The sequence below is a fragment of the Notolepis coatsorum genome (genome assembly GCF_963971535.1).
Source record: "Notolepis coatsorum genome assembly, chromosome: 6".
Classification (NCBI taxonomy): Eukaryota; Metazoa; Chordata; class Actinopteri; order Aulopiformes; family Paralepididae; genus Notolepis; species Notolepis coatsorum.
Genome location: NC_140170.1, coordinates 28,525,260 through 28,552,957, shown reverse-complemented (window position 1 = coordinate 28,552,957; position 27,698 = coordinate 28,525,260). Strand labels below are relative to the sequence as shown.

General features: G+C 47.2%; 1 protein-coding gene across 1 annotated transcript in view; it reads left to right on the top strand.

The window, feature by feature from the left end:
* The window catches only part of bbs2 (Bardet-Biedl syndrome 2), a 209,347-nt gene extending 184,950 nt beyond the window's left edge, over positions 1-24,397 (top strand). Inside the window, 2 exon segments of the mRNA XM_084316368.1 lie at positions 21,382-21,530; positions 24,275-24,397. Coding sequence (XP_084172494.1) covers positions 21,382-21,530; positions 24,275-24,381 — 256 coding nt within the window. The 3' untranslated portion in view covers positions 24,382-24,397.
* Positions 24,398-27,698: the final 3,301 nt, after the last annotated feature.

Here is a 27,698-nt window from a genome sequence, read left to right as displayed (position 1 = left end):
TCCTCTCTGACGTCTAGTTTCTGACTGTTTCTCCACCTCCTCTCTGACGTCTAGTTTCTGACTGTTTCTCCACCTCCGCTCTGATGTCTAGTTTCTGACTGTTTCTCCTCCTCCTCTCTGACGTCTAGTTTCTGACTGTTTCTCCACCTCCTCTCTGACGTCTAGTTTCTGACTGTTTCTCCTCTCTGACGTCTAGTTTCTGACTGTTTCTCCTCTCTGACGTCTAATTTTTGACTGTTTCTCCACCTCCTCTCTGACGTCTAGTTTCTGACTGTTTCTCCACCTCCTCTCTGACGTCTAGTTTCTGACTGTTTCTCCACCTCCTCTCTGACGTCTAGTTTCTGACTGTTTCTCCACCTCCTCTCTGACGTCTAGTTTCTGACTGTTTCTCCACCTCCTCTCTGACGTCTAGTTTCTGACTGTTTCTCCACCTCCTCTCTGTCGCCTAGTTTCTGACTGTTTCTCCACCTCCTCTCTGACGTCTAGTTTCTGACTGTTTCTCCACCTCCTCTCTGACGTCTAGTTTCTGACTGTTTCTCCTCCTCCTCTCTCTGACGTCTAGTTTCTGACTGTTTCTCCTCTCTGACGTCTAGTTTCTGACTGTTTCTCCACCTCCTCTCTGACGTCTAGTTTCTGACTGTTTCTCCACCTCCTCTCTGACGTCTAGTTTCTGACTGTTTCTCCTCCTCCTCTCTCTGACGTCTAGTTTCTGACTGTTTCTCCACCTCCTCTCTGACGTCTAGTTTCTGACTGTTTCTCCACCTCCTCTCTGACGTCTAGTTTCTGACTGTTTCTCCACCTCCTCTCTGACGTCTAGTTTCTGACTGTTTCTCCACCTCCTCTCTGACGTCTAGTTTCTGACTGTTTCTCCACCTCCTCTCTGACGTCTAGTTTCTGACTGTTTCTCCTCTGACGTCTAGTTTCTGACTGTTTCTCCACCTCCTCTCTGATGTCTAGTTTCTGACTGTTTCTCCACCTCCTCTCTGACGTCTAGTTTCTGACTGTTTCCCCACCTCCTCTCTGACGTCTAGTTTCTGACTGTTTCTCCTCTGACGTCTAGTTTCTGACTGTTTCTCCACCTCCTCTCTGACGTCTAGTTTCTGACTGTTTCTCCACCTCCTCTCTGACGTCTAGTTTCTGACTGTTTCTCCACCTCCTCTCTGACGTCTAGTTTCTGACTGTTTCTCCACCTCCTATCTGACGTCTAGTTTCTGACTGTTTCTCCACCTCCTCTCTGACGTCTAGTTTCTGACTGTTTCTCCTCCTCCTCTCTGATGTCTAGTTTCTGACTGTTTCTCCACCTCCTCTCTGACGTCTAGTTTCTGACTGTTTCTCCACCTCCTCTCTGACATCTAGTTTCTGACTGTTTCTCCACCTCCTCTCTGACGTCTAGTTTCTGACTGTTTCTCCACCTCCTCTCTGACGTCTAGTTTCTGACTGTTTCTCCGCCTCCTCTCTGACGTCTAGTTTCTGACTGTTTCTCCACCTCCTCTCTCTGACGTCTAGTTTCTGACTGTTTCTCCTCTCTGACGTCTAGTTTCTGACTGTTTCTCCACCTCCTCTCTGACGTCTAGTTTATGACTGTTTCTCCTCTGACGTCTAGTTTCTGACTGTTTCTCCACCTCCTCTCTGATGTCTAGTTTCTGACTGTTTCTCCACCTCCTCTCTGACGTCTAGTTTCTGACTGTTTCTCCACCTCATCTCTGATGTCTAGTTTCTGACTGTTTCTCCTCTCTGACGTCTAGTTTCTGACTGTTTCTCCTCTCTGACGTCTAGTTTCTGACTGTTTCTCCTCTCTGACGTCTAGTTTCCGACTGTTTCTCCACCTCCTCTCTGACGTCTAGTTTCTGACTGTTTCTCCACCTCCTCTCTGACGTCTAGTTTATGACTGTTTCTCCACCTCCTCTCTGACGTCTAGTTTCTGACTGTTTCTCCACCTCCTCTCTGACGTCTAGTTTATGACTGTTTCTCCACCTCCTCTCTGACGTCTAGTTTCTGACTGTTTCTCCACCTCCTCTCTGACGTCTAGTTTCTGACTGTTTCTCCACCTCCTCTCTGACGTCTAGTTTATGACTGTTTCTCCACCTCCTCTCTGACGTCTAGTTTCTGACTGTTTCTCCACCTCCTCTCTGACGTCTAGTTTCTGACTGTTTCTCCACCTCCTCTCTGACGTCTAGTTTCTGACTGTTTCTCCTCCTCCTCTCTCTGACGTCTAGTTTCTGACTGTTTCTCCTCTCTGACGTCTAGTTTCTGACTGTTTCTCCACCTCCTCTCTGACGTCTAGTTTCTGACTGTTTCTCCACCTCCTCTCTGACGTCTAGTTTCTGACTGTTTCTCCTCTGACGTCTAGTTTCTGACTGTTTCTCCACCTCCTCTCTGATGTCTAGTTTCTGACTGTTTCTCCACCTCCTCTCTGACGTCTAGTTTCTCACTGTTTCCCCACCTCCTCTCTGACGTCTAGTTTCTGACTGTTTCTCCTCTGACGTCTAGTTTCTGACTGTTTCTCCACCTCCTCTCTGGCGTCTAGTTTCTGACTGTTTCTCCACCTCCTCTCTGACGTCTAGTTTCTGACTGTTTCTCCTCTCTGACATCTAGTTTCTGACTGTTTCTTCTCTTCTCTGACGTCTAGTTTCTGACTGTTTCTCCTCTCTGACGTCTAGTTTCTGACTGTTTCTCCACCTCCTCTCTGACGTCTAGTTTCTGACTGTTTCTCCTCCTCCTCTCTGACGTCTAGTTTCTGACTGTTTCTCCTCTCTAACGTCTAGTTTCTGACTGTTTCTCCACCTCCTCTCTGACGTCTAGTTTCTGACTGTTTCTTCTCTTCTCTGACATCTAGTTTCTCACTGTTTCTCCACCTCCTCTCTGATGTCTAGTTTCTGACTGTTTCTCCACCTCCTCTCTGACGTCTAGTTTCTGACTGTTTCTCCACCTCATCTCTGATGTCTAGTTTCTGACTGTTTCTCCTCTCTGACGTCTAGTTTCTGACTGTTTCTCCTCTCTGACGTCTAGTTTCTGACTGTTTCTCCTCTCTGACGTCTAGTTTCTGACTGTTTCTCCACCTCCTCTCTGACGTCTAGTTTCTGACTGTTTCTCCACCTCCTCTCTGACGTCTAGTTTATGACTGTTTCTCCACCTCCTCTCTGACGTCTAGTTTCTGACTGTTTCTCCACCTCCTCTCTGACGTCTAGTTTATGACTGTTTCTCCACCTCCTCTCTGACGTCTAGTTTCTGACTGTTTCTCCACCTCCTCTCTGACGTCTAGTTTCTGACTGTTTCTCCACCTCCTCTCTGACGTCTAGTTTATGACTGTTTCTCCACCTCCTCTCTGACGTCTAGTTTCTGACTGTTTCTCCACCTCCTCTCTGACGTCTAGTTTCTGACTGTTTCTCCACCTCCTCTCTGACGTCTAGTTTCTGACTGTTTCTCCTCCTCCTCTCTCTGACGTCTAGTTTCTGACTGTTTCTCCTCTCTGACGTCTAGTTTCTGACTGTTTCTCCACCTCCTCTCTGACGTCTAGTTTCTGACTGTTTCTCCACCTCCTCTCTGACGTCTAGTTTCTGACTGTTTCTCCTCTGACGTCTAGTTTCTGACTGTTTCTCCACCTCCTCTCTGATGTCTAGTTTCTGACTGTTTCTCCACCTCCTCTCTGACGTCTAGTTTCTCACTGTTTCCCCACCTCCTCTCTGACGTCTAGTTTCTGACTGTTTCTCCTCTGACGTCTAGTTTCTGACTGTTTCTCCACCTCCTCTCTGGCGTCTAGTTTCTGACTGTTTCTCCACCTCCTCTCTGACGTCTAGTTTCTGACTGTTTCTCCTCTCTGACATCTAGTTTCTGACTGTTTCTTCTCTTCTCTGACGTCTAGTTTCTGACTGTTTCTCCTCTCTGACGTCTAGTTTCTGACTGTTTCTCCACCTCCTCTCTGACGTCTAGTTTCTGACTGTTTCTCCTCTCTGACGTCTAGTTTCTGACTGTTTCTCCTCTCTGACGTCTAGTTTCTGACTGTTTCTCCACCTCCTCTCTGACGTCTAGTTTCTGACTGTTTCTCCACCTCCTCTCTGACGTCTAGTTTCTGACTGTTTCTCCACCTCCTCTCTGACGTCTAGTTTCTGACTGTTTCTCCACCTCCTCTCTGATGTCTAGTTTCTGACTGTTTCTCCACCTCCTCTCTGACGTCTAGTTTCTGACTGTTTCTCCTCTCTGACGTCTAGTTTCTGACTTTCTCCACCTCCTCTCTGACGTCTAGTTTATGACTGTTTCTCCTCTCTGACGTCTAGTTTCTGACTGTTTCTCCACCTCCTCTCTGACGTCTAGTTTCTGACTGTTTCTCCACCTCCTCTCTGACGTCTAGTTTCTGACTGTTTCTCCACCTCCTCTCTGATGTCTAGTTTCTGACTGTTTCTCCACCTCCTCTCTGACGTCTAGTTTCTGACTGTTTCTCCTCCTCCTCTCTGATATCTAGTTTCTGACTGTTTCTCCACCTCCTCTCTGACGTCTAGTTTCTGACTGTTTCTCCTCCTCCTCTCTGATGTCTAGTTTCTGACTGTTTCTCCACCTCCTCTCTGACGTCTAGTTTCTGACTGTTTCTCCTCTGACGTCTAGTTTCTGCCTGTTTCTCCAACTCCTCTCTGACGTCTAGTTTCTGACTGTTTCTCCTCTCTGACGTCTAGTTTCTGACTGTTTCTCCACCTCCTCTCTGACGTCTAGTTTCTGACTGTTTCTCCACCTCCTCTCTGACGTCTAGTTTCTGACTGTTTCTCCTCTCTGACGTCTAGTTTCTGACTGTTTCTCCACCTCCTCTCTGACGTCTAGTTTCTGACTGTTTCTCCACCTCCTCTCTGACGTCTAGTTTCTGACTGTTTCTCCTCTCTGACGTCTAGTTTCTGACTGTTTCTTCTCTTCTCTGACGTCTAGTTTCTGACTGTTTCTCCACCTCCTCTCTGACGTCTAGTTTCTGACTGTTTCTCCACCTCCTCTCTGACGTCTAGTTTCTGACTGTTTCTCCACCTCCTCTCTGACGTCTAGTTTCTGACTGTTTCTCCTCTCTGACGTCTAGTTTCTGACTGTTTCTCCACCTCCTCTCTAACGTCTAGTTTCTGACTGTTTCTCCACCTCCTCTCTGACGTCTAGTTTCTGACTGTTTCTCCTCCTCCTCTCTGACGTCTAGTTTCTGACTGTTTCTCCTCTCTAACGTCTAGTTTCTGACTGTTTCTCCACCTCCTCTCTGACGTCTAGTTTCTGACTGTTTCTTCTCTTCTCTGACATCTAGTTTCTCACTGTTTCTCCACCTCCTCTCTGACGGCTAGTTTCTGACTGTTTCTCCACCTCCTCTCTGACGGCTAGTTTCTGACTGTTTCTCCACCTCCTCTCTGACGTCTAGTTTCTGACTGTTTCTCCACCTCCTCTCTGACGTCTAGTTTCTGACTGTTTCTCCACCTCCTCTCTAACGTCTAGTTTCTGACTGTTTCTCCATCTCCTCTCTGACGTCTAGTTTCTGACTGTTTCTCCTCTCTGACATCTAGTTTCTGACTGTTTCTTCTCTTCTCTGACGTCTAGTTTCTGACTGTTTCTCCTCTTCTCTGACGTCTAGTTTCTGACTGTTTCTCCTCTCTGACGTCTAGTTTCTGACTGTTTCTCCACCTCCTCTATGACGTCTAGTTTCTGACTGTTTCTCCTCCTCTCTGACGTCTAGTTTCTGACTGTTTCTCCTCTCTGACGTCTAGTTTCTGACTGTTTCTCCTCTCTGACGTCTAGTTTTTGACTGTTTCTCCACCTCTGACGTCTAGTTTCTGACTGTTTCTCCACCTCCTCTCTGACGTCTAGTTTCTGACTGTTTCTCCACCTCCTCTCTGACGTCTAGTTTCTGACTGTTTCTCCACCTCCTCTCTGACGTCTAGTTTCTGACTGTTTCTCCACCTCCGCTCTGATGTCTAGTTTCTGACTGTTTCTCCTCCTCCTCTCTGACGTCTAGTTTCTGACTGTTTCTCCACCTCCTCTCTGACGTCTAGTTTCTGACTGTTTCTCCTCTCTGACGTCTAGTTTCTGACTGTTTCTCCTCTCTGACGTCTAATTTTTGACTGTTTCTCCACCTCCTCTCTGACGTCTAGTTTCTGACTGTTTCTCCACCTCCTCTCTGACGTCTAGTTTCTGACTGTTTCTCCACCTCCTCTCTGACGTCTAGTTTCTGACTGTTTCTCCACCTCCTCTCTGACGTCTAGTTTCTGACTGTTTCTCCACCTCCTCTCTGACGTCTAGTTTCTGACTGTTTCTCCACCTCCTCTCTGTCGCCTAGTTTCTGACTGTTTCTCCACCTCCTCTCTGACGTCTAGTTTCTGACTGTTTCTCCACCTCCTCTCTGACGTCTAGTTTCTGACTGTTTCTCCTCCTCCTCTCTCTGACGTCTAGTTTCTGACTGTTTCTCCTCTCTGACGTCTAGTTTCTGACTGTTTCTCCACCTCCTCTCTGACGTCTAGTTTCTGACTGTTTCTCCACCTCCTCTCTGACGTCTAGTTTCTGACTGTTTCTCCTCCTCCTCTCTCTGACGTCTAGTTTCTGACTGTTTCTCCACCTCCTCTCTGACGTCTAGTTTCTGACTGTTTCTCCACCTCCTCTCTGACGTCTAGTTTCTGACTGTTTCTCCACCTCCTCTCTGACGTCTAGTTTCTGACTGTTTCTCCACCTCCTCTCTGACGTCTAGTTTCTGACTGTTTCTCCACCTCCTCTCTGACGTCTAGTTTCTGACTGTTTCTCCTCTGACGTCTAGTTTCTGACTGTTTCTCCACCTCCTCTCTGATGTCTAGTTTCTGACTGTTTCTCCACCTCCTCTCTGACGTCTAGTTTCTGACTGTTTCCCCACCTCCTCTCTGACGTCTAGTTTCTGACTGTTTCTCCTCTGACGTCTAGTTTCTGACTGTTTCTCCACCTCCTCTCTGACGTCTAGTTTCTGACTGTTTCTCCACCTCCTCTCTGACGTCTAGTTTCTGACTGTTTCTCCACCTCCTCTCTGACGTCTAGTTTCTGACTGTTTCTCCACCTCCTATCTGACGTCTAGTTTCTGACTGTTTCTCCACCTCCTCTCTGACGTCTAGTTTCTGACTGTTTCTCCTCCTCCTCTCTGATGTCTAGTTTCTGACTGTTTCTCCACCTCCTCTCTGACGTCTAGTTTCTGACTGTTTCTCCACCTCCTCTCTGACATCTAGTTTCTGACTGTTTCTCCACCTCCTCTCTGACGTCTAGTTTCTGACTGTTTCTCCACCTCCTCTCTGACGTCTAGTTTCTGACTGTTTCTCCGCCTCCTCTCTGACGTCTAGTTTCTGACTGTTTCTCCACCTCCTCTCTCTGACGTCTAGTTTCTGACTGTTTCTCCTCTCTGACGTCTAGTTTCTGACTGTTTCTCCACCTCCTCTCTGACGTCTAGTTTATGACTGTTTCTCCTCTGACGTCTAGTTTCTGACTGTTTCTCCACCTCCTCTCTGATGTCTAGTTTCTGACTGTTTCTCCACCTCCTCTCTGACGTCTAGTTTCTGACTGTTTCTCCACCTCATCTCTGATGTCTAGTTTCTGACTGTTTCTCCTCTCTGACGTCTAGTTTCTGACTGTTTCTCCTCTCTGACGTCTAGTTTCTGACTGTTTCTCCTCTCTGACGTCTAGTTTCTGACTGTTTCTCCACCTCCTCTCTGACGTCTAGTTTCTGACTGTTTCTCCACCTCCTCTCTGACGTCTAGTTTATGACTGTTTCTCCACCTCCTCTCTGACGTCTAGTTTCTGACTGTTTCTCCACCTCCTCTCTGACGTCTAGTTTATGACTGTTTCTCCACCTCCTCTCTGACGTCTAGTTTCTGACTGTTTCTCCACCTCCTCTCTGACGTCTAGTTTCTGACTGTTTCTCCACCTCCTCTCTGACGTCTAGTTTATGACTGTTTCTCCACCTCCTCTCTGACGTCTAGTTTCTGACTGTTTCTCCACCTCCTCTCTGACGTCTAGTTTCTGACTGTTTCTCCACCTCCTCTCTGACGTCTAGTTTCTGACTGTTTCTCCTCCTCCTCTCTCTGACGTCTAGTTTCTGACTGTTTCTCCTCTCTGACGTCTAGTTTCTGACTGTTTCTCCACCTCCTCTCTGACGTCTAGTTTCTGACTGTTTCTCCACCTCCTCTCTGACGTCTAGTTTCTGACTGTTTCTCCTCTGACGTCTAGTTTCTGACTGTTTCTCCACCTCCTCTCTGATGTCTAGTTTCTGACTGTTTCTCCACCTCCTCTCTGACGTCTAGTTTCTCACTGTTTCCCCACCTCCTCTCTGACGTCTAGTTTCTGACTGTTTCTCCTCTGACGTCTAGTTTCTGACTGTTTCTCCACCTCCTCTCTGGCGTCTAGTTTCTGACTGTTTCTCCACCTCCTCTCTGACGTCTAGTTTCTGACTGTTTCTCCTCTCTGACATCTAGTTTCTGACTGTTTCTTCTCTTCTCTGACGTCTAGTTTCTGACTGTTTCTCCTCTCTGACGTCTAGTTTCTGACTGTTTCTCCACCTCCTCTCTGACGTCTAGTTTCTGACTGTTTCTCCTCTCTGACGTCTAGTTTCTGACTGTTTCTCCTCTCTGACGTCTAGTTTCTGACTGTTTCTCCACCTCCTCTCTGACGTCTAGTTTCTGACTGTTTCTCCACCTCCTCTCTGACGTCTAGTTTCTGACTGTTTCTCCACCTCCTCTCTGACGTCTAGTTTCTGACTGTTTCTCCACCTCCTCTCTGATGTCTAGTTTCTGACTGTTTCTCCACCTCCTCTCTGACGTCTAGTTTCTGACTGTTTCTCCTCTCTGACGTCTAGTTTCTGACTTTCTCCACCTCCTCTCTGACGTCTAGTTTATGACTGTTTCTCCTCTCTGACGTCTAGTTTCTGACTGTTTCTCCACCTCCTCTCTGACGTCTAGTTTCTGACTGTTTCTCCACCTCCTCTCTGACGTCTAGTTTCTGACTGTTTCTCCACCTCCTCTCTGATGTCTAGTTTCTGACTGTTTCTCCACCTCCTCTCTGACGTCTAGTTTCTGACTGTTTCTCCTCCTCCTCTCTGATATCTAGTTTCTGACTGTTTCTCCACCTCCTCTCTGACGTCTAGTTTCTGACTGTTTCTCCTCCTCCTCTCTGATGTCTAGTTTCTGACTGTTTCTCCACCTCCTCTCTGACGTCTAGTTTCTGACTGTTTCTCCTCTGACGTCTAGTTTCTGCCTGTTTCTCCAACTCCTCTCTGACGTCTAGTTTCTGACTGTTTCTCCTCTCTGACGTCTAGTTTCTGACTGTTTCTCCACCTCCTCTCTGACGTCTAGTTTCTGACTGTTTCTCCACCTCCTCTCTGACGTCTAGTTTCTGACTGTTTCTCCTCTCTGACGTCTAGTTTCTGACTGTTTCTCCACCTCCTCTCTGACGTCTAGTTTCTGACTGTTTCTCCACCTCCTCTCTGACGTCTAGTTTCTGACTGTTTCTCCTCTCTGACGTCTAGTTTCTGACTGTTTCTTCTCTTCTCTGACGTCTAGTTTCTGACTGTTTCTCCACCTCCTCTCTGACGTCTAGTTTCTGACTGTTTCTCCACCTCCTCTCTGACGTCTAGTTTCTGACTGTTTCTCCACCTCCTCTCTGACGTCTAGTTTCTGACTGTTTCTCCTCTCTGACGTCTAGTTTCTGACTGTTTCTCCACCTCCTCTCTAACGTCTAGTTTCTGACTGTTTCTCCACCTCCTCTCTGACGTCTAGTTTCTGACTGTTTCTCCTCCTCCTCTCTGACGTCTAGTTTCTGACTGTTTCTCCTCTCTAACGTCTAGTTTCTGACTGTTTCTCCACCTCCTCTCTGACGTCTAGTTTCTGACTGTTTCTTCTCTTCTCTGACATCTAGTTTCTCACTGTTTCTCCACCTCCTCTCTGACGGCTAGTTTCTGACTGTTTCTCCACCTCCTCTCTGACGGCTAGTTTCTGACTGTTTCTCCACCTCCTCTCTGACGTCTAGTTTCTGACTGTTTCTCCACCTCCTCTCTGACGTCTAGTTTCTGACTGTTTCTCCACCTCCTCTCTAACGTCTAGTTTCTGACTGTTTCTCCATCTCCTCTCTGACGTCTAGTTTCTGACTGTTTCTCCTCTCTGACATCTAGTTTCTGACTGTTTCTTCTCTTCTCTGACGTCTAGTTTCTGACTGTTTCTCCTCTTCTCTGACGTCTAGTTTCTGACTGTTTCTCCTCTCTGACGTCTAGTTTCTGACTGTTTCTCCACCTCCTCTATGACGTCTAGTTTCTGACTGTTTCTCCTCCTCTCTGACGTCTAGTTTCTGACTGTTTCTCCTCTCTAACGTCTAGTTTCTGACTGTTTCTCCACCTCCTCTCTGACGTCTAGTTTCTGACTGTTTCTTCTCTTCTCTGACGTCTAGTTTCTGACTGTTTCTCCTCCTCTCTGACGTCTAGTTTCTGACTGTTTCTCCACCTCCTCTCTGACGTCTAGTTTCTGACTGTTTCTCCACCTCCTCTCTAACGTCTAGTTTCTGACTGTTTCTCCACCTCCTCTCTGACGTCTAGTTTCTGACTGTTTCTCCTCTGACATCTAGTTTCTGACTGTTTCTCCTCTTCTCTGACGTCTAGTTTCTGACTGTTTCTCCTCTCTGACATCTAGTTTCTGACTGTTTCTCCACCTCCTCTCTGACGTCTAGTTTCTGACTGTTTCTCCTCTCTGACGTCTAGTCTCTGACTGTTTCTCCACCTCCGCTCTGATGTCTAGTTTCTGACTGTTTCTCCTCCTCCTCTCTGACGTCTAGTTTCTGACTGTTTCTCCTCTCTGACGTCTAGTTTCTGACTGTTTCTCCTCTCTGACGTCTAGTTTCTGACTGTTTCTCCTCTCTGACGTCTAGTTTCTGACTGTTTCTCCACCTCCTCTCTGACGTCTAGTTTCTGACTGTTTCTCCACCTCCTCTCTGACGTCTAGTTTCTGACTGTTTCTCCACCTCCTCTCTGACGTCTAGTTTCTGACTGTTTCTCCACCTCCTCTCTGACGTCTAGTTTCTGACTGTTTCTCCACCTCCTCTCTGACGTCTAGTTTCTGACTGTTTCTCCACCTCCTCTCTGATGTCTAGTTTCTGACTGTTTCTCCACCTCCTCTCTGTCGCCTAGTTTCTGACTGTTTCTCCACCTCCTCTCTGACGTCTAGTTTATGACTGTTTCTCCACCTCCTCTCTGACGTCTAGTTTCTGACTGTTTCTCCTCTTCTCTGACGTCTAGTTTCTGACTGTTTCTCCTCTTCTCTGACGTCTAGTTTCTGACTGTTTCTCCTCTCTGACATCTAGTTTCTGACTGTTTCTCCACCTCCACTCTGACGTCTAGTTTCTGACTGTTTCTTCTCTTCTCTGACGTCTAGTTTCTGCCTGTTTCTCCTCTCCTCTGACGTCTAGTTTCTGACTGTTTCTCCACCTCCTCTCTGACGTCTAGTTTCTGACTGTTTCTCCACCTCCTCTCTAAAGTCTGAATTCTGACTGTTTCTCCACCTCCTCTCTGACGTCTAGTTTCTGACTGTTTCTCCTCTCTGACATCTAGTTTCTGACTATTTCTTCTCTTCTCTGACGTCTAGTTTCTGACTGTTTCTCCTCTTCTCTGACGTCTAGTTTCTGACTGTTTCTCCTCTGACGTTTAGTTTCTGACTGTTTCTCCACCTCCTCTCTGACGTCTAGTTTCTGACTGTTTCTCCTCTCTGACGTCTAGTTTCTGACTGTTTCTCCACCTCCGCTCTGATGTCTAGTTTCTGACTGTTTCTCCTCCTCCTCTCTGACGTCTAGTTTCTGACTGTTTCTCCACCTCCTCTCTGACGTCTAGTTTCTGACTGTTTCTCCTCTCTGACGTCTAGTTTCTGACTGTTTCTCCTCTCTGACGTCTAGTTTTTGACTGTTTCTCCACCTCTGACGTCTAGTTTCTGACTGTTTCTCCACCTCCTCTCTGACGTCTAGTTTCTGACTGTTTCTCCACCTCCTCTCTGACGTCTAGTTTCTGACTGTTTCTCCACCTCCTCTCTGACGTCTAGTTTCTGACTGTTTCTCCACCTCCGCTCTGATGTCTAGTTTCTGACTGTTTCTCCTCCTCCTCTCTGACGTCTAGTTTCTGACTGTTTCTCCACCTCCTCTCTGACGTCTAGTTTCTGACTGTTTCTCCTCTCTGACGTCTAGTTTCTGACTGTTTCTCCTCTCTGACGTCTAGTTTTTGACTGTTTCTCCACCTCCTCTCTGACGTCTAGTTTCTGACTGTTTCTCCACCTCCTCTCTGACGTCTAGTTTCTGACTGTTTCTCCACCTCCTCTCTGACGTCTAGTTTCTGACTGTTTCTCCACCTCCTCTCTGACGTCTAGTTTCTGACTGTTTCTCCACCTCCTCTCTGACGTCTAGTTTCTGACTGTTTCTCCACCTCCTCTCTGTCCCCTAGTTTCTGACTGTTTCTCCACCTCCTCTCTGACGTCTAGTTTCTGACTGTTTCTCCACCTCCTCTCTGACGTCTAGTTTCTGACTGTTTCTCCTCCTCCTCTCTCTGCCGTCTAGTTTCTGACTGTTTCTCCTCTCTGACGTCTAGTTTCTGACTGTTTCTCCACCTCCTCTCTGACGTCTAGTTTCTGACTGTTTCTCCACCTCCTCTCTGACGTCTAGTTTCTGACTGTTTCTCCTCCTCCTCTCTCTGACGTCTAGTTTCTGACTGTTTCTCCACCTCCTCTCTGACGTCTAGTTTCTGACTGTTTCTCCACCTCCTCTCTGACGTCTAGTTTCTGACTGTTTCTCCACCTCCTCTCTGACGTCTAGTTTCTGACTGTTTCTCCACCTCCTCTCTGACGTCTAGTTTCTGACTGTTTCTCCACCTCCTCTCTGACGTCTAGTTTCTGACTGTTTCTCCTCTGACGTCTAGTTTCTGACTGTTTCTCCACCTCCTCTCTGATGTCTAGTTTCTGACTGTTTCTCCACCTCCTCTCTGACGTCTAGTTTCTGACTGTTTCCCCACCTCCTCTCTGACGTCTAGTTTCTGACTGTTTCTCCTCTGACGTCTAGTTTCTGACTGTTTCTCCACCTCCTCTCTGACGTCTAGTTTCTGACTGTTTCTCCACCTCCTCTCTGACGTCTAGTTTCTGACTGTTTCTCCACCTCCTCTCTGACGTCTAGTTTCTGACTGTTTCTCCACCTCCTATCTGACGTCTAGTTTCTGACTGTTTCTCCACCTCCTCTCTGACGTCTAGTTTCTGACTGTTTCTCCTCTCTGACGTCTAGTTTCTGACTGTTTCTCCTCTCTGACGTCTAGTTTCTGACTGTTTCTCCTCTCTGACGTCTAGTTTCTGACTGTTTCTCCACCTCCTCTCTGACGTCTAGTTTCTGACTGTTTCTCCACCTCTCTGACGTCTAGTTTCTGACTGTTTCTCCACCTCCTCTCTGACGTCTAGTTTCTGACTGTTTCTCCACCTCCTCTCTGACGTCTAGTTTCTGACTGTTTCTCCACCTCCTCTCTGACGTCTAGTTTCTGACTGTTTCTCCACCTCCTCTCTGTCGCCTAGTTTCTGACTGTTTCTCCACCTCCTCTCTGACGTCTAGTTTATGACTGTTTCTCCACCTCCTCTCTGACGTCTAGTTTCTGACTGTTTCTCCTCTTCTCTGACGTCTAGTTTCTGACTGTTTCTCCTCTTCTCTGACGTCTAGTTTCTGACTGTTTCTCCTCTCTGACATCTAGTTTCTGACTGTTTCTCCACCTCCACTCTGACGTCTAGTTTCTGACTGTTTCTTCTCTTCTCTGACGTCTAGTTTCTGACTGTTTCTCCTCTCCTCTGACGTCTAGTTTCTGACTGTTTCTCCACCTCCTCTCTGACGTCTAGTATCTGACTGTTTCTCCTCCTCCTCTCTGACGTCTAGTTTCTGACTGTTTCTCCTCTCTAACGTCTAGTTTCTGACTGTTTCTCCACCTCCTCTCTGACGTCTAGTTTCTGACTGTTTCTTCTCTTCTCTGACGTCTAGTTTCTGACTGTTTCTCCACCTCCTCTCTGACGTCTAGTTTCTGACTGTTTCTCCACCTCCTCTCTGACGTCTAGTTTCTGACTGTTTCTCCACCTCCTCTCTAAAGTCTGAATTCTGACTGTTTCTCCACCTCCTCTCTGACGTCTAGTTTCTGACTGTTTCTCCTCTCTGACATCTAGTTTCTGACTATTTCTTCTCTTCTCTGACGTCTAGTTTCTGACTGTTTCTCCTCTTCTCTGACGTCTAGTTTCTGACTGTTTCTCCTCTGACGTTTAGTTTCTGACTGTTTCTCCACCTCCTCTCTGACGTCTAGTTTCTGACTGTTTCTCCTCTGACGTCTAGTTTCTGACTGTTTCTCCACCTCCGCTCTGATGTCTAGTTTCTGACTGTTTCTCCTCCTCCTCTCTGACGTCTAGTTTCTGACTGTTTCTCCACCTCCTCTCTGACGTCTAGTTTCTGACTGTTTCTCCTCTCTGACGTCTAGTTTCTGACTGTTTCTCCTCTCTGACGTCTAGTTTTTGACTGTTTCTCCACCTCCTCTCTGACGTCTAGTTTCTGACTGTTTCTCCACCTCCTCTCTGACGTCTAGTTTCTGACTGTTTCTCCACCTCCTCTCTGACGTCTAGTTTCTGACTGTTTCTCCACCTCCGCTCTGATGTCTAGTTTCTGACTGTTTCTCCTCCTCCTCTCTGACGTCTAGTTTCTGACTGTTTCTCCACCTCCTCTCTGACGTCTAGTTTCTGACTGTTTCTCCTCTCTGACGTCTAGTTTCTGACTGTTTCTCCACCTCCTCTCTGACGTCTAGTTTCTGACTGTTTCTCCTCCTCCTCTCTCTGACGTCTAGTTTCTGACTGTTTCTCCACCTCCTCTCTGACGTCTAGTTTCTGACTGTTTCTCCTCCTCCTCTCTCTGACGTCTAGTTTCTGACTGTTTCTCCTCTCTGACGTCTAGTTTCTGACTGTTTCTCCACCTCCTCTCTGACGTCTAGTTTCTGACTGTTTCTCCACCTCCTCTCTGACGTCTAGTTTCTGACTGTTTCTCCTCCTCCTCTCTCTGACGTCTAGTTTCTGACTGTTTCTCCACCTCCTCTCTGACGTCTAGTTTCTGACTGTTTCTCCACCTCCTCTCTGACGTCTAGTTTCTGACTGTTTCTCCACCTCCTCTCTGACGTCTAGTTTCTGACTGTTTCTCCACCTCCTCTCTGACGTCTAGTTTCTGACTGTTTCTCCACCTCCTCTCTGACGTCTAGTTTCTGACTGTTTCTCCTCTGACGTCTAGTTTCTGACTGTTTCTCCACCTCCTCTCTGATGTCTAGTTTCTGACTGTTTCTCCACCTCCTCTCTGACGTCTAGTTTCTGACTGTTTCCCCACCTCCTCTCTGACGTCTAGTTTCTGACTGTTTCTCCTCTGACGTCTAGTTTCTGACTGTTTCTCCACCTCCTCTCTGACGTCTAGTTTCTGACTGTTTCTCCACCTCCTCTCTGACGTCTAGTTTCTGACTGTTTCTCCACCTCCTCTCTGACGTCTAGTTTCTGACTGTTTCTCCACCTCCTATCTGACGTCTAGTTTCTGACTGTTTCTCCACCTCCTCTCTGACGTCTAGTTTCTGACTGTTTCTCCTCCTCCTCTCTGATGTCTAGTTTCTGACTGTTTCTCCACCTCCTCTCTGACGTCTAGTTTCTGACTGTTTCTCCACCTCCTCTCTGACATCTAGTTTCTGACTGTTTCTCCACCTCCTCTCTGACGTCTAGTTTCTGACTGTTTCTCCACCTCCTCTCTGACGTCTAGTTTCTGACTGTTTCTCCGCCTCCTCTCTGACGTCTAGTTTCTGACTGTTTCTCCACCTCCTCTCTCTGACGTCTAGTTTCTGACTGTTTCTCCTCTCTGACGTCTAGTTTCTGACTGTTTCTCCACCTCCTCTCTGACGTCTAGTTTATGACTGTTTCTCCTCTGACGTCTAGTTTCTGACTGTTTCTCCACCTCCTCTCTGATGTCTAGTTTCTGACTGTTTCTCCACCTCCTCTCTGACGTCTAGTTTCTGACTGTTTCTCCACCTCATCTCTGATGTCTAGTTTCTGACTGTTTCTCCTCTCTGACGTCTAGTTTCTGACTGTTTCTCCACCTCCTCTCTGACGTCTAGTTTCTGACTGTTTCTCCACCTCCTCTCTGACGTCTAGTTTCTGACTGTTTCTCCACCTCCTCTCTGTCGCCTAGTTTCTGACTGTTTCTCCACCTCCTCTCTGACGTCTAGTTTCTGACTGTTTCTCCACCTCCTCTCTGACGTCTAGTTTCTGACTGTTTCTCCACCTCCTCTCTGACGTCTAGTTTCTGACTGTTTCTCCACCTCCTCTCTGACGTCTAGTTTCTGACTGTTTCTCCACCTCCTCTCTGATGTCTAGTTTCTGACTGTTTCTCCACCTCCTCTCTGACGTCTAGTTTCTGACTGTTTCTTCTCTTCTCTGACGTCTAGTTTCTGACTGTTTCTCCTCCTCTCTGACGTCTAGTTTCTGACTGTTTCTCCACCTCCTCTCTGACGTCTAGTTTCTGACTGTTTCTTCTCTTCTCTGACGTCTAGTTTCTGACTGTTTCTCCTCCTCTCTGACGTCTAGTTTCTGACTGTTTCTCCACCTCCTCTCTGACGTCTAGTTTCTGACTGTTTCTCCACCTCCTCTCTGACGTCTAGTTTCTGACTGTTTCTCCACCTCCTCTCTGACGTCTAGTTTCTGACTGTTTCTCCACCTCCTCTCTGACGTCTAGTTTCTGACTGTTTCTCCTCCTCCTCTCTCTGACGTCTAGTTTCTGACTGTTTCTCCTCTCTGACGTCTAGTTTCTGACTGTTTCTCCACCTCCTCTCTGACGTCTAGTTTCTGACTGTTTCTCCTCTCTGACGTCTAGTTTCTGACTGTTTCTCCACCTCCTCTCTGACGTCTAGTTTCTGACTGTTTCTCCACCTCCTCTCTGACGTCTAGTTTCTGACTGTTTCTCCACCTCCTCTCTGACGTCTAGTTTCTGACTGTTTCTCCACCTCCTCTCTGACGTCTAGTTTCTGACTGTTTCTCCTCTCTGACGTCTAGTTTCTGACTGTTTCTCCACCTCCTCTCTGACGTCTAGTTTCTGACTGTTTCTCCTCCTCCTCTCTGATGTCTAGTTTCTGACTGTTTCTCCACCTCCTCTCTGACGTCTAGTTTCTGACTGTTTCTCCTCTTCTCTGACATCTAGTTTCTGACTGTTTCTCCACCTCCTCTCTGACGTCTAGTTTCTGACTGTTTCTCCACCTCCTCTCTGACGGCTAGTTTCTGACTGTTTCTCCACCTCCTCTCTGACGTCTAGTTTCTGACTGTTTCTCCACCTCCTCTCTGACGGCTAGTTTCTGACTGTTTCTCCACCTCCTCTCTGACGTCTAGTTTCTGACTGTTTCTCCACCTCCTCTCTGACGTCTAGTTTCTGACTGTTTCTCCTCTCTGACGTCTAGTTTCTGACTGTTTATCCTCTCTGATGTCTAGTTTCTGACTGTTTCTCCGCTCTGTTTACAGCTACATTAGTAACACGTCACATCAACACACTGAGCTCTGAGGCGATGCTAAACACACAGTGCTGTATGTTATTCCTTGTCGTAATGTAAGAAACAGCATCATATCTGATGTTGCAGAGACAAGGTGGTGACGTGTTTAGTTGAATACATCACTGTATTGCTGCCCCGGAGGGAGCAGAGCTTCATACAGTGATCTAGAGAGGAAGGAGATGAGAGAGACGGGCCATAGTTCTCTGTGACTGTGGTTCAGGGTTGGTTTTTTGATGAGCGGTGTGACTCTGGCTTGTTTTAGGGAGGTGGGAACCAGCCCAGAGTTGAGAGAGGAGTTAGTGGTTGCAGTCAGGAATGGGAGGATGTCTGGTGTTATGGTCTGGACTCAGGAGGGGGAGGTATCTGGTCCAGCTGGCATGTTGTGGGACGGTTCAAACGTCACCGGTGTCAGAACATCGGCATCTGTGATGAGAGCGAAAGAGGAGCTTCCTGCTCCAGGCCTTGGAGTGGGTGGGGTTGGAGAAGAAGATTATTTCTCAAAGAAGGTGGCAAAGTCTTCTGCAGAGACAGGGAGGAGGGGTGAGGAGGAGGGAGGAGGAGTGAGGAGGATGAGTGAGGAGGGAGGAGTGAGGAGGTGGAGTGAGGAGGGAGGAGGGAGGAGTGAGGAGGTGGAGTGAGGAGGAGGAGGGGAGATGGGAGGGAGGAGGGGTGAGGAGGGAGGTGGAGTGAGGAGGAGGAGGGATACGGTTTTTGGAAAATGCTGAGGAATTTGTGTTTGTGTTGTTGTAGGCTGGGTCTTTTTTGGAATATCATAACTTTAGTTTTGGTTAGATTTACTGTCACTGTCTGGGAGAATTTGTGCAGAAGATCAAGGTTCTGCTGTAGCCCTTCTTTTGTTGGGGACAGCAGCACCAGGTCATCTGCAAACAGTAGGCATTTGACTTCTGTGTTTGCTAGGGGGATGCCAGGTGCTGCAGCTTGGTCCAATGTTTTTGCCAGTTCATTGATGTATATGTTGAAGAGGGTTGGACTCAAACTGCACCCCTGTCTAACCCCACGGCGTTGAGGAAAGAAGTCTGTGTGTTTTTCCTCAAACCTCACAGCACATGTGTTGTTGGTGTACATTGACTTTCTTTTTTTTATCTACTTTTTCTCCCATTTTCTATTTTTCTCCCATCCCAATTTCGTATCGTCCAATTCTACCCAACCTGTCTCGAACGTTGTTAGGCCATGCCTCCCACAGGCCGGCTGCAATGTGGACGAAGCCTTGCATCACGTGTCCCCTCCGGTACTCGAGGAAGCAGCCGTCGCATCTTTTCACCTGCACAGCGCAATCTCTCAGCGGCAAGGGTCTTCGTGGGAGAGACATGCAGGCATTAAAGCGTTCCATCTTGGGACGGATATCCGTCCATTTGATTTGGAGATTCCAAATCAGAGGCATCAAATATCCTTTTTTTCCTCTACTGCGGCCGCACCAAGCAGTCATTTGCGAGCAATCGGCAAATTCTCAGGCAAATGCAACCAACCAGAAGGCGAGATTGTTCTGAGTTTACAGCCCTTTCACCGCCTCCGCTGGTTTTTCTGAAACTCCGCCATTGCTCTCTAGCGTCTAGCTCTACTCGCGAGTAAACTTGACTCATCAACAACATGCGGCAACTTTTACGAGACCGTAAGTTCATTTGACTTATTCTAGTCTAAAGAAACATATATATTACTATTGCTATTAGGGGTGGACGGTATAAACGGTATACGGTATAAACGGTATTAATTTGCTCTACGGTATGGATTTTGACTATACCGTGTAACCGGTAGAGCAGCTCTAAAATAGCAATGACGTCATGTAACCACAGCGCGACTATTTCAATCGCATTTGCCCCTAAAAATAGATAGAATTAGTCATAGATAATAGATATGTGCAAACTGGAAAAAGTTATTTAGGAGGCTTCGCGCAGTGGGCGTGTCAACACGCAATTGTCATTTCATAATAAACACATATCACCGCGGCGCACAGCAAGTTTCAATTTCAGTTCCTGGCATTTTTAACCAGTGGAGAAAGGTAAGAGATGTCCCTATCGTTTTTCTTATATGAATTATTCTACGTTAATAAAACATACCTGGTGATCAACTACAGTTTGCTGTAAACATTATGATATGCGTGTAGTGTTATGATAACGACGGCTGCAGCGGGAGGACGGCAGCAGCAGTGGATTTGCGAATAGCATGCAGCTGCAGAGCCGCAGAGCCAGCGGCGCTTTCAGGTCTGGTCACAGGCCCGCTCAACAGCGCCCCCCCACCCAACGGCTGAAAGCTGTGACCAGACCTGAAAGCGCCGCTGGCTCTGCGGCTCTGCGGCTCTGCAGCTACATATGCTTCTAGCAAAATCCAGCATCCAGCCCCGCTGTTTGCAATGGGAGCAGCACGGACTCGGGACTTATTTTATTTGGAATATAATACAATACTGCTAAATCTATACATTTATGACATACCAGATTTACAAATACAGTAGCCTATTGTTTGTGATACAAAAATAGTCTAAAAAGAGTATATACATTTGACGAAGAAACTGTACATTGGAGGTGGGTGGGATGGGGGGGGGGTGTAACTGTACATTGGATTATCGACAAAACCTTACTTGGTCCCAAGAAGAGGGTCTCGTGTATTAAATAAAGTTTTCATTCATTCATTCACTCTGGATCTTGTAAATCCAGTAGCAATACACACAATTGTTAAGGGGATGCAGACCAGAGAAAGGCGTTTGTCTTGTTTACAGCAGGGTCCCCCATTTTCAATTCATAGTGACATTTATGACATACACAACATACATGACATTATGACATAGGGACATACATGCCTTACAGGTATATAGTAATAGTACTGTTACATTTGTCACATATACGATATGCAAATATACAGTACTGTTACCCAGAGATCCTATACATATGATGAGGAGGAGACTGTACATTAGGAGGGGGTGAGTGGGTGGTAAAAAAATATATACAAACGGTGGGGAGGAGACTGTCCAGCACACAGCCTCCCTGCCTGGCACAACAACCACAACAGTAGGGTCTATAGTCACAGTCAGGACAGTAGGCTCCCTTAAAACGCTAACGCTATTAAAAGAAAAATACAGTGGAGGTTAAAATAAGAATATGACTTGGCCAGAAAAAAAGTTCAGTCAGGAGAATTATTTTTGCTTTAATCCCTGGACATGCTGCCCTCGTCGCTTCCTGACTCTACTGCGCAGGCGCACCAACCGACCTGTAGGAGTCGCTGTCCACAACGTCCGATCCCCACCCATCAGCTTCCCACCCACTAATACTGCCAATTGTATTAGTATGAACGACCAGCCAAGCTGGTAGCAACGCCGAGAGCTGGGCTCGAACCCAGCATCTCCTGCGTTGGTGGCGAGCGCCTTGCCCACTGCGCCACCTAGCCGCCATGTACATTGACTTTCTAACAGCTTGTACAGCAGACCCTCGTGCCAAATTGAGTCGAATGCTTTTTGGAAGTCAACGAAACGGTATAATTTGCTTTTGTTTTTATTTATTTGGTTGTCTCTCTCTCTCTACCTCTCTCTCTCTACCTCTACCACTCTCTCTGTCTGTCTCTCTCTCTACCTCTTGCTCTACCTCTCTCCCTCTCTCTCTCTACCTCTGTCTCTCCTCTCTTTCTACCTCTTTCTCCTCTCTACCTCTCTCTCTCTACCTCTCTCCCTCTCTCTCTCTGTCTCTCTCTCTCTCTCTCTCTGTCTCTCTCTCTATCCCTCTCTCTCTCTGTCTCTCTCTCCCCTCTCTGTCTCTCTCTCTCCCTCTCTCTCTCTGTCTCCCCCCCCCCTCTCTCGCTCTCTCTCTCTCTCTCTCTCTCTCTAGGAGGACTATGAAGAAACGTTACAGAGAGTTGTATGATCTCAACAGAGACTTGATTAATGAGTATAAGATTCGCTCCAACAACCACAATGCCTTGCTAGTCTGCCTCAAGTCTGTCAACCAGGCCATCCAGAGAGCTGGTCGTCTTCGAGGTAGGCCCCTCTGTGTGTGTGTGTGTGTGTGTGTGTGTGTGTGTGTGCATTGTTCACATCCTACATTATTGCATAATTACATAATAGTTAACACTTTGAGTGCCGGCCTCAGTTTCCTATTTACCCCGTTGAATGCCACCACCCACTTCAATGATAGAGCTCTCGTATTTGCAAACGCATAAACTAGATCTTAAATTATGGCTATGTATCTAATATGGCCGTCGCTTATCAATGACTTGTTTGCAGTCAACATTGTCGAAACGGATTGTTTTTTAATCGGTTCATTTCCGTTTTATACCATTTTGAAAAACGCTTGTTTCTTGAAACTTCCAGAAGATTTCAGAAGATTCTGTGATAAACGCCCTTTACTGGAATACACTGGAATACACAAAACACATTGTAATTTTTCGGCCTATTTATGAATCGTTTTCAAATAAACGCTAGATTATCGATAGTATATGTGTACTTATGCACGCTATAGAAGCGGGCTGAAAAATCGATTATCTTATTTCCTGATCGCACACACACACATACACACATATGGCACACGCTGATATATAGGTGAAAATAGCTCTGATTATCCCAATACTGGTCAAATAGATTCCTTACCTCAGATCAGATGTTCTCCAAAAAGATTATTCCAATTCCTGATCGCCATTCCAAATATCGATCGCGTTTATTGATCCAACGCTGGGTACTGGAAATATATATTCCACGCTGTTCTGATGGTCCACAATGAGTCCCATCGGCTCGGGTTACTTGCCTGAGAAGTAAAATGTGGATTCCGGACTCTTTTTTTCCAATCCAAATGGGTGCAGTACAGGGCTGTACAGTGCGACATATATATCGCACGTGCTACAGCAACAGCGGTCTGTGCGATGAATGGATTAATTCAGTAGCACTGGTGCGATAGGCATTCGGTTCATATTGATACTCTTATTTTGAAAATCCTGTCACAGGTCTCATTTCCGCCTAAGCGCAGTTCCAGTCATGATATATCTGGCTCCGGCAGCTAGCAACAGTCAGGTTCATATGATACTCTTATTTGAAAAAACCCATAGCAACTCCGTGATGTCATATCCGCCCCAGACCGTGCTTCTGCCTTCTGCTCTCAGCCGAGCGGAGCGGAGCTGCACAGCAGACTGCGGCTATTTTGCGATCCGAAATAAGTCTGTGGTGTTTTTTTTTCTCACAACGGGTCAAATGCATCTAACACGCTTTGCATCGTCGCCATTCCTTTATGCCCACATCGCCTGAAATGAACGTTACATTAGCATAAGCTAACAAGCTAATCCTGATCAGAGGCAGAGCCATAGAGAATTAGAGACAGTGTGGACTGGGGAAAGGGTGTGTGTGTGTGTCGAGAGGAGTGGAAGTTTGAAGACAGGACTAGACTACAATATGATGCGGGGGTGGTGAGTTGAAACAGTGTGAATGAATGAAAACTTTATTAACAGATTGCAGAATGGTACAATACAGTACGGCTCAATACACACAATTGTTAAGGGGATGCAGACCAGAGAAAGACTTTCGTCTTGTTTACATCAGGGTCCCCCATTGTGTGTGTGTGTGTGTGTGTGTCCCAACCGACCCCACTTCTATGTTTCAATAAATTATTTGCATTTAAAACTATTAACGCTGACTCATTCCTTCAGTCCACTCAAAATTATGCTAATATTCCTTATGTTGTTTATGATATTAATTGAAAATAGCATATGAGAGTATTATAGTAATAATAACAGATGGCGATATACTAAAAAGCTATTTATAATTTTTGGCTGGTAAAAAATCTGCCTTTTTTAAATCTACCAGCCAAATGGCTGGTAAGTCAAAAAGTTAAGTTTGTTCCCTGACTGCAACTAAATAACACAAATACAATAGGCACATTTGTGACTGTTACAAATATAACACGTTTTATACTTGTGCTACAAGATTTTGGCCAGTGCTACAAAACTATCAACCTCTGTAGCACCAGTGCTATGTGCAAAAAAAGTTAACGTACAGCCCTGGTGCAGTACCATCCGGGAGACGATAGGGGGCGGTATTTTCCCAATTAAGGTTCAGACAGATCCCCACTGGTAACGTGAGGCTAGATTGATGAAATATGAATGGAAATTGCTAATAAAAAAAATAACGATTAAAAACGAGATATCTCGTCGGCTGGCACTCAACGGTTGGCATGAACTAACGAATTATGCCGTGGCTGGCACTCAAAGTGTTAATATACTTTTCTCTGCTTATGACCTCGTTCTATATTACATGTTTCTCTCTCCCTCTCTCTCTCTCTCTCTCTCTCTCTCTCTCTCTCTCTCTCTCTCTCTCTCCCTCTCTGTCTCTCTCCCTCTCCCCCCTCTCTCTCTCTCTCTCTCTCTCTCTCTCTCTCTCTCTCCCTCTCTGTCTCTCTCCCTCTCCCTCTCCCCCCCCCCCCTCTCTCTCTCTCTCTCTCTCTCTCTCTCTCTCTCTCTCTCTCTCTCTCTCTCTCTCTCTCTCTCTCTCTCTCTCTCTCTCTCTCTCTCTCTCTCTCTCTCTCTCTCTCTCTCTCTCTCTCTCTCTCTCTCTCTCTCTCCCCCCCTCTCTCTCTCTCTATCTCTCTGTCTCTGTCTCTGTCTCTCTCCCTCTCCCCCCCTCTCTCTCTCTCTCTCTCCGCTCTGTCTCTCTCTCTCTCCTCTCCCCCCCCCCTCTCTCTCTCGCTCTCTCTCTCTCTCTCTCTCCTCTCTCTCTCTCTCTCTCTCTCTCTCTCTCAGTGGGGAAGCCTAAGAACCAGGTGATAGCAGCGTGTCGAGATGCCATCAAGAGCAACAACATCAACGGTCTCTTTAAGATCATGAGAGCGGGAACTGCCTCGTCCTGAGAGAGAGAGAGAGAGCGAGAGAGGAGAGAGGAGAGAGAGAGAGGGGGGGGAGAGAGAGAGAGAGAGAGAGAGACAGAGAGAGAGACACCTGCGCTGTGCTACAGGACATTATGGTGGTTATGACATTATGGACACTTTAAGCGTCACTAATGTTGAATGACATCATCAACCTGTCGGGGATTAAAGCATTAGAAAGAGAAGGGGGCGGGCCTTATTTTTGATTGACGACCATCCATTTTGATATGAGGTCATCAAACAGCTCAGGTTTATTAAGGCAGTGTGTGGCTCTCTGGATTAGAGCCGGTTAGAACCTTGCTGGTTACCATTAGGAACTTTAACTAGCTGTGTCCTCGGGACACGTGTCTTTAACTAGCTGTGTCTTTAACTAGCTGTGTCTTTAACTAGCTGTGTCTTCCTAACACTAACGATGCTTCTAGGAAGGCGTCCCCAGCTGGACGCAGTGTAACAGACAACATCCTGAGTCCAGAGGTGATGTTTGGACGAGGAGCAGCTGGAGACCACGTCTCCTAAACAGCATAGACTCATCCATGTAGATGGGTGGTTGTCAGTCTGTCAAACAAGGCTTTTTGTAGATAGATAGATTAGATGTCCCATGGTCTGCAGTAGGGGGGGGGGGTACACCAGGTCAGGGGTCAGGGGGGTACACCAGGTCAGGGGTCAGGGGGGTACACCAGGTCAGGGAGGACAGGACTAATGCCGCGTTCACGTTACGTGGGAAGAAGCGGAAGAACCAGCTTCCGACTGGGAAAAACCATTCACGTCAGCCTCCTAGTGGTAATTCCTACTAGGACATATGGGATTTTTTTTTTAGACCCCGATATCTCCCACTTCACGTCACGAATTGCGGAAGTATGGATGTGGGCGATGCATCGAGTCAACGCGTGAAGGCTTCCTAGTTGTAGCAACGAGATGTCCTCTGGTTCTTCCGCTTCTTCCCACGTAACGTGAACGCGGACTAAGCTCTCACACTGAGGACGAAGCTCTCACACTGAGGACGAAGCTCTCACACTGAGGACTAAGCTCTCACACTGAGGACGAAGCTCTCACACTGAGGACTAAGCTCTCACACTGAGGACTAAGCTCTCACACGGAGGACTAAGCTCTCACACTGAGGACTAAGCTCTCACACTGAGGACTAAGCTCTCACACTGAGGACTAAGCTCTCACACGGAGGACTAAGCTCTCACACTGAGGACTAAGCTCTCTCACTGAGGACTAAGCTCTCACACTGAGGACTAAGCTCTCACACTGAGGACTAAGCTCTCTCACTGAGGACTAAGCTCTCTCACTGAGGACTAAGCTCTCACACTGAGGACTAAGCTCTCTCACTGAGGACTAAGCTCTCTCACTGAGGACTAAGCTCTCACACTGAGGACTAAGCTCTCACACTGAGGACTAAGCTCTCACACTGAGGACTAAGCTCTCACACTGAGGACTAAGCTCTCACACTGAGGACTAAGCTCTCACACTGAGGACTAAGCTCTCACAGGGAGGACTAAGCTCTCACACTGAGGACTAAGCTCTCTCACTGAGGACTAAGCTCTCTCACTGAGGACTAAGCTCTCACACTGAGGACTAAGCTCTCTCACTGAGGACTAAGCTCTCTCACTGAGGACTAAGCTCTCACACTGAGGACTAAGCTCTCACACTGAGGACTAAGCTCTCACACTGAGGACTAAGCTCTCACACTGAGGACTAAGCTCTCACACTGAGGACTAAGCTCTCACACTGAGGACTAAGCTCTCACAGGGAGGACTAAGCTCTCACACTGAGGACTAAGCTCTCACACTGAGGACTAAGCTCTCACACTGAGGACTAAGCTCTCACACTGAGGACTAAGCTCTCACACTGAGGACTAAGCTCTCACACTGAGGACTAAGCTCTCACAGGGAGGACTAAGCTCTCACACTGAGGACTAAGCTCTCACACTGAGGACTAAGCTCTCACACTGAGGACTAAGCTCTCACACTGAGGACTAAGCTCTCACACTGAGGACTAAGCTCTCACATTGAGGACTAAGCTCTCTCACTGAGGACTAAGCTCTCACACTGAGGACTAAGCTCTCACAGGGAGGACTAAGCTCTCACAGGGAGGACTAAGCTCTCACAGGGAGGACGGGTCTAAGCTCTCACAGGGAGGACGTGGGACGTGGCCTCACTCGGTCAGTTTACATAAGCAGCAACACTGCAGGTCCAGTTCCACAGAGCGGTGACTCAGCTGCTCCCAGTAGAGGCTCCGCTGCCCGACACACCGCTGGGTCCTGTATGTAGGTCAGTGAGTCTGTGTTCAGTCCACCGTCTCCGTTTCCTTCTCTCTTAACCCTTTCACTGCCACACGACAGCCGGTTAACCCCTTTCACTGTGACAATACAGAAGGTTAGCCCTTTACTATCACACAACCGACGGCGATGCTCCATCATTAGCATCAGTAGCTCCGCGGATGTGTGATAGTAAAGGGTTAACCGGCTGTCGTGTGGCAGTGAACAGCGATGAATCGGCGTGAAACGGTGGTGTCGATCGACGGGGGAAAAGTGTTATACTTTCATGTCTCGGTCTCGGTGGCGCGACCGACATGAAAAAACGAAACGGTCTTTCTCGGGGGAAAAAAAACGAGGCGTGAAACGGAGAAAAGCTTCTGGCGGAGCTGCGGAGCGACCAGCTGGAGCCTGTAAACGCAGAGACGGGAGCGCGACCGGGGGGTTCAGAGAGACGCACAGCTGGAGAGACGCGCCAGAGCCCTCCAGCCCGGGGAGTTCTGCCGCTTGGTATCACTGGAGACCTCGATGTTTCCCAACCCTCTCTCACTGACGCGACTGCTTCGGCTGTAGGCCTCTGCTCCCAGCTGTGTGGCGTCTCTGTTTGAAGTGGATGAGTGTTACACAAGGCACCGGCACACTGTGTGATGCATGTTTTGTAGACTGTATGTATATAGCCACGCTGTCTTGTGTTTGTGTCAGAGAATGTTATTAAACTAACTTATTCACTTTTAATAACGGTGTTACTGATTCATTGTGTTTATTGACCGGTACAAGGGGAATCACACCCATGTTAAGAATGAAATGGAAAATGGAGCATTTATATAACGGCTTTTTATCCAAAGCGCTTTACAACTTGATGCCTCACGTTCACCCATTCGATCACATTCACTCATTCACTCACACATTCACATTGGCAACCATGCAAGGTGCCAACCGAGACCCTTCTGATTACCAGACGACTGCTCTACCTCCTGAGCCACTATCACCCTGAATCCATGTTCTTCCTGTGCCCCAGGACAGTTCAATATGTTCTCCCTGT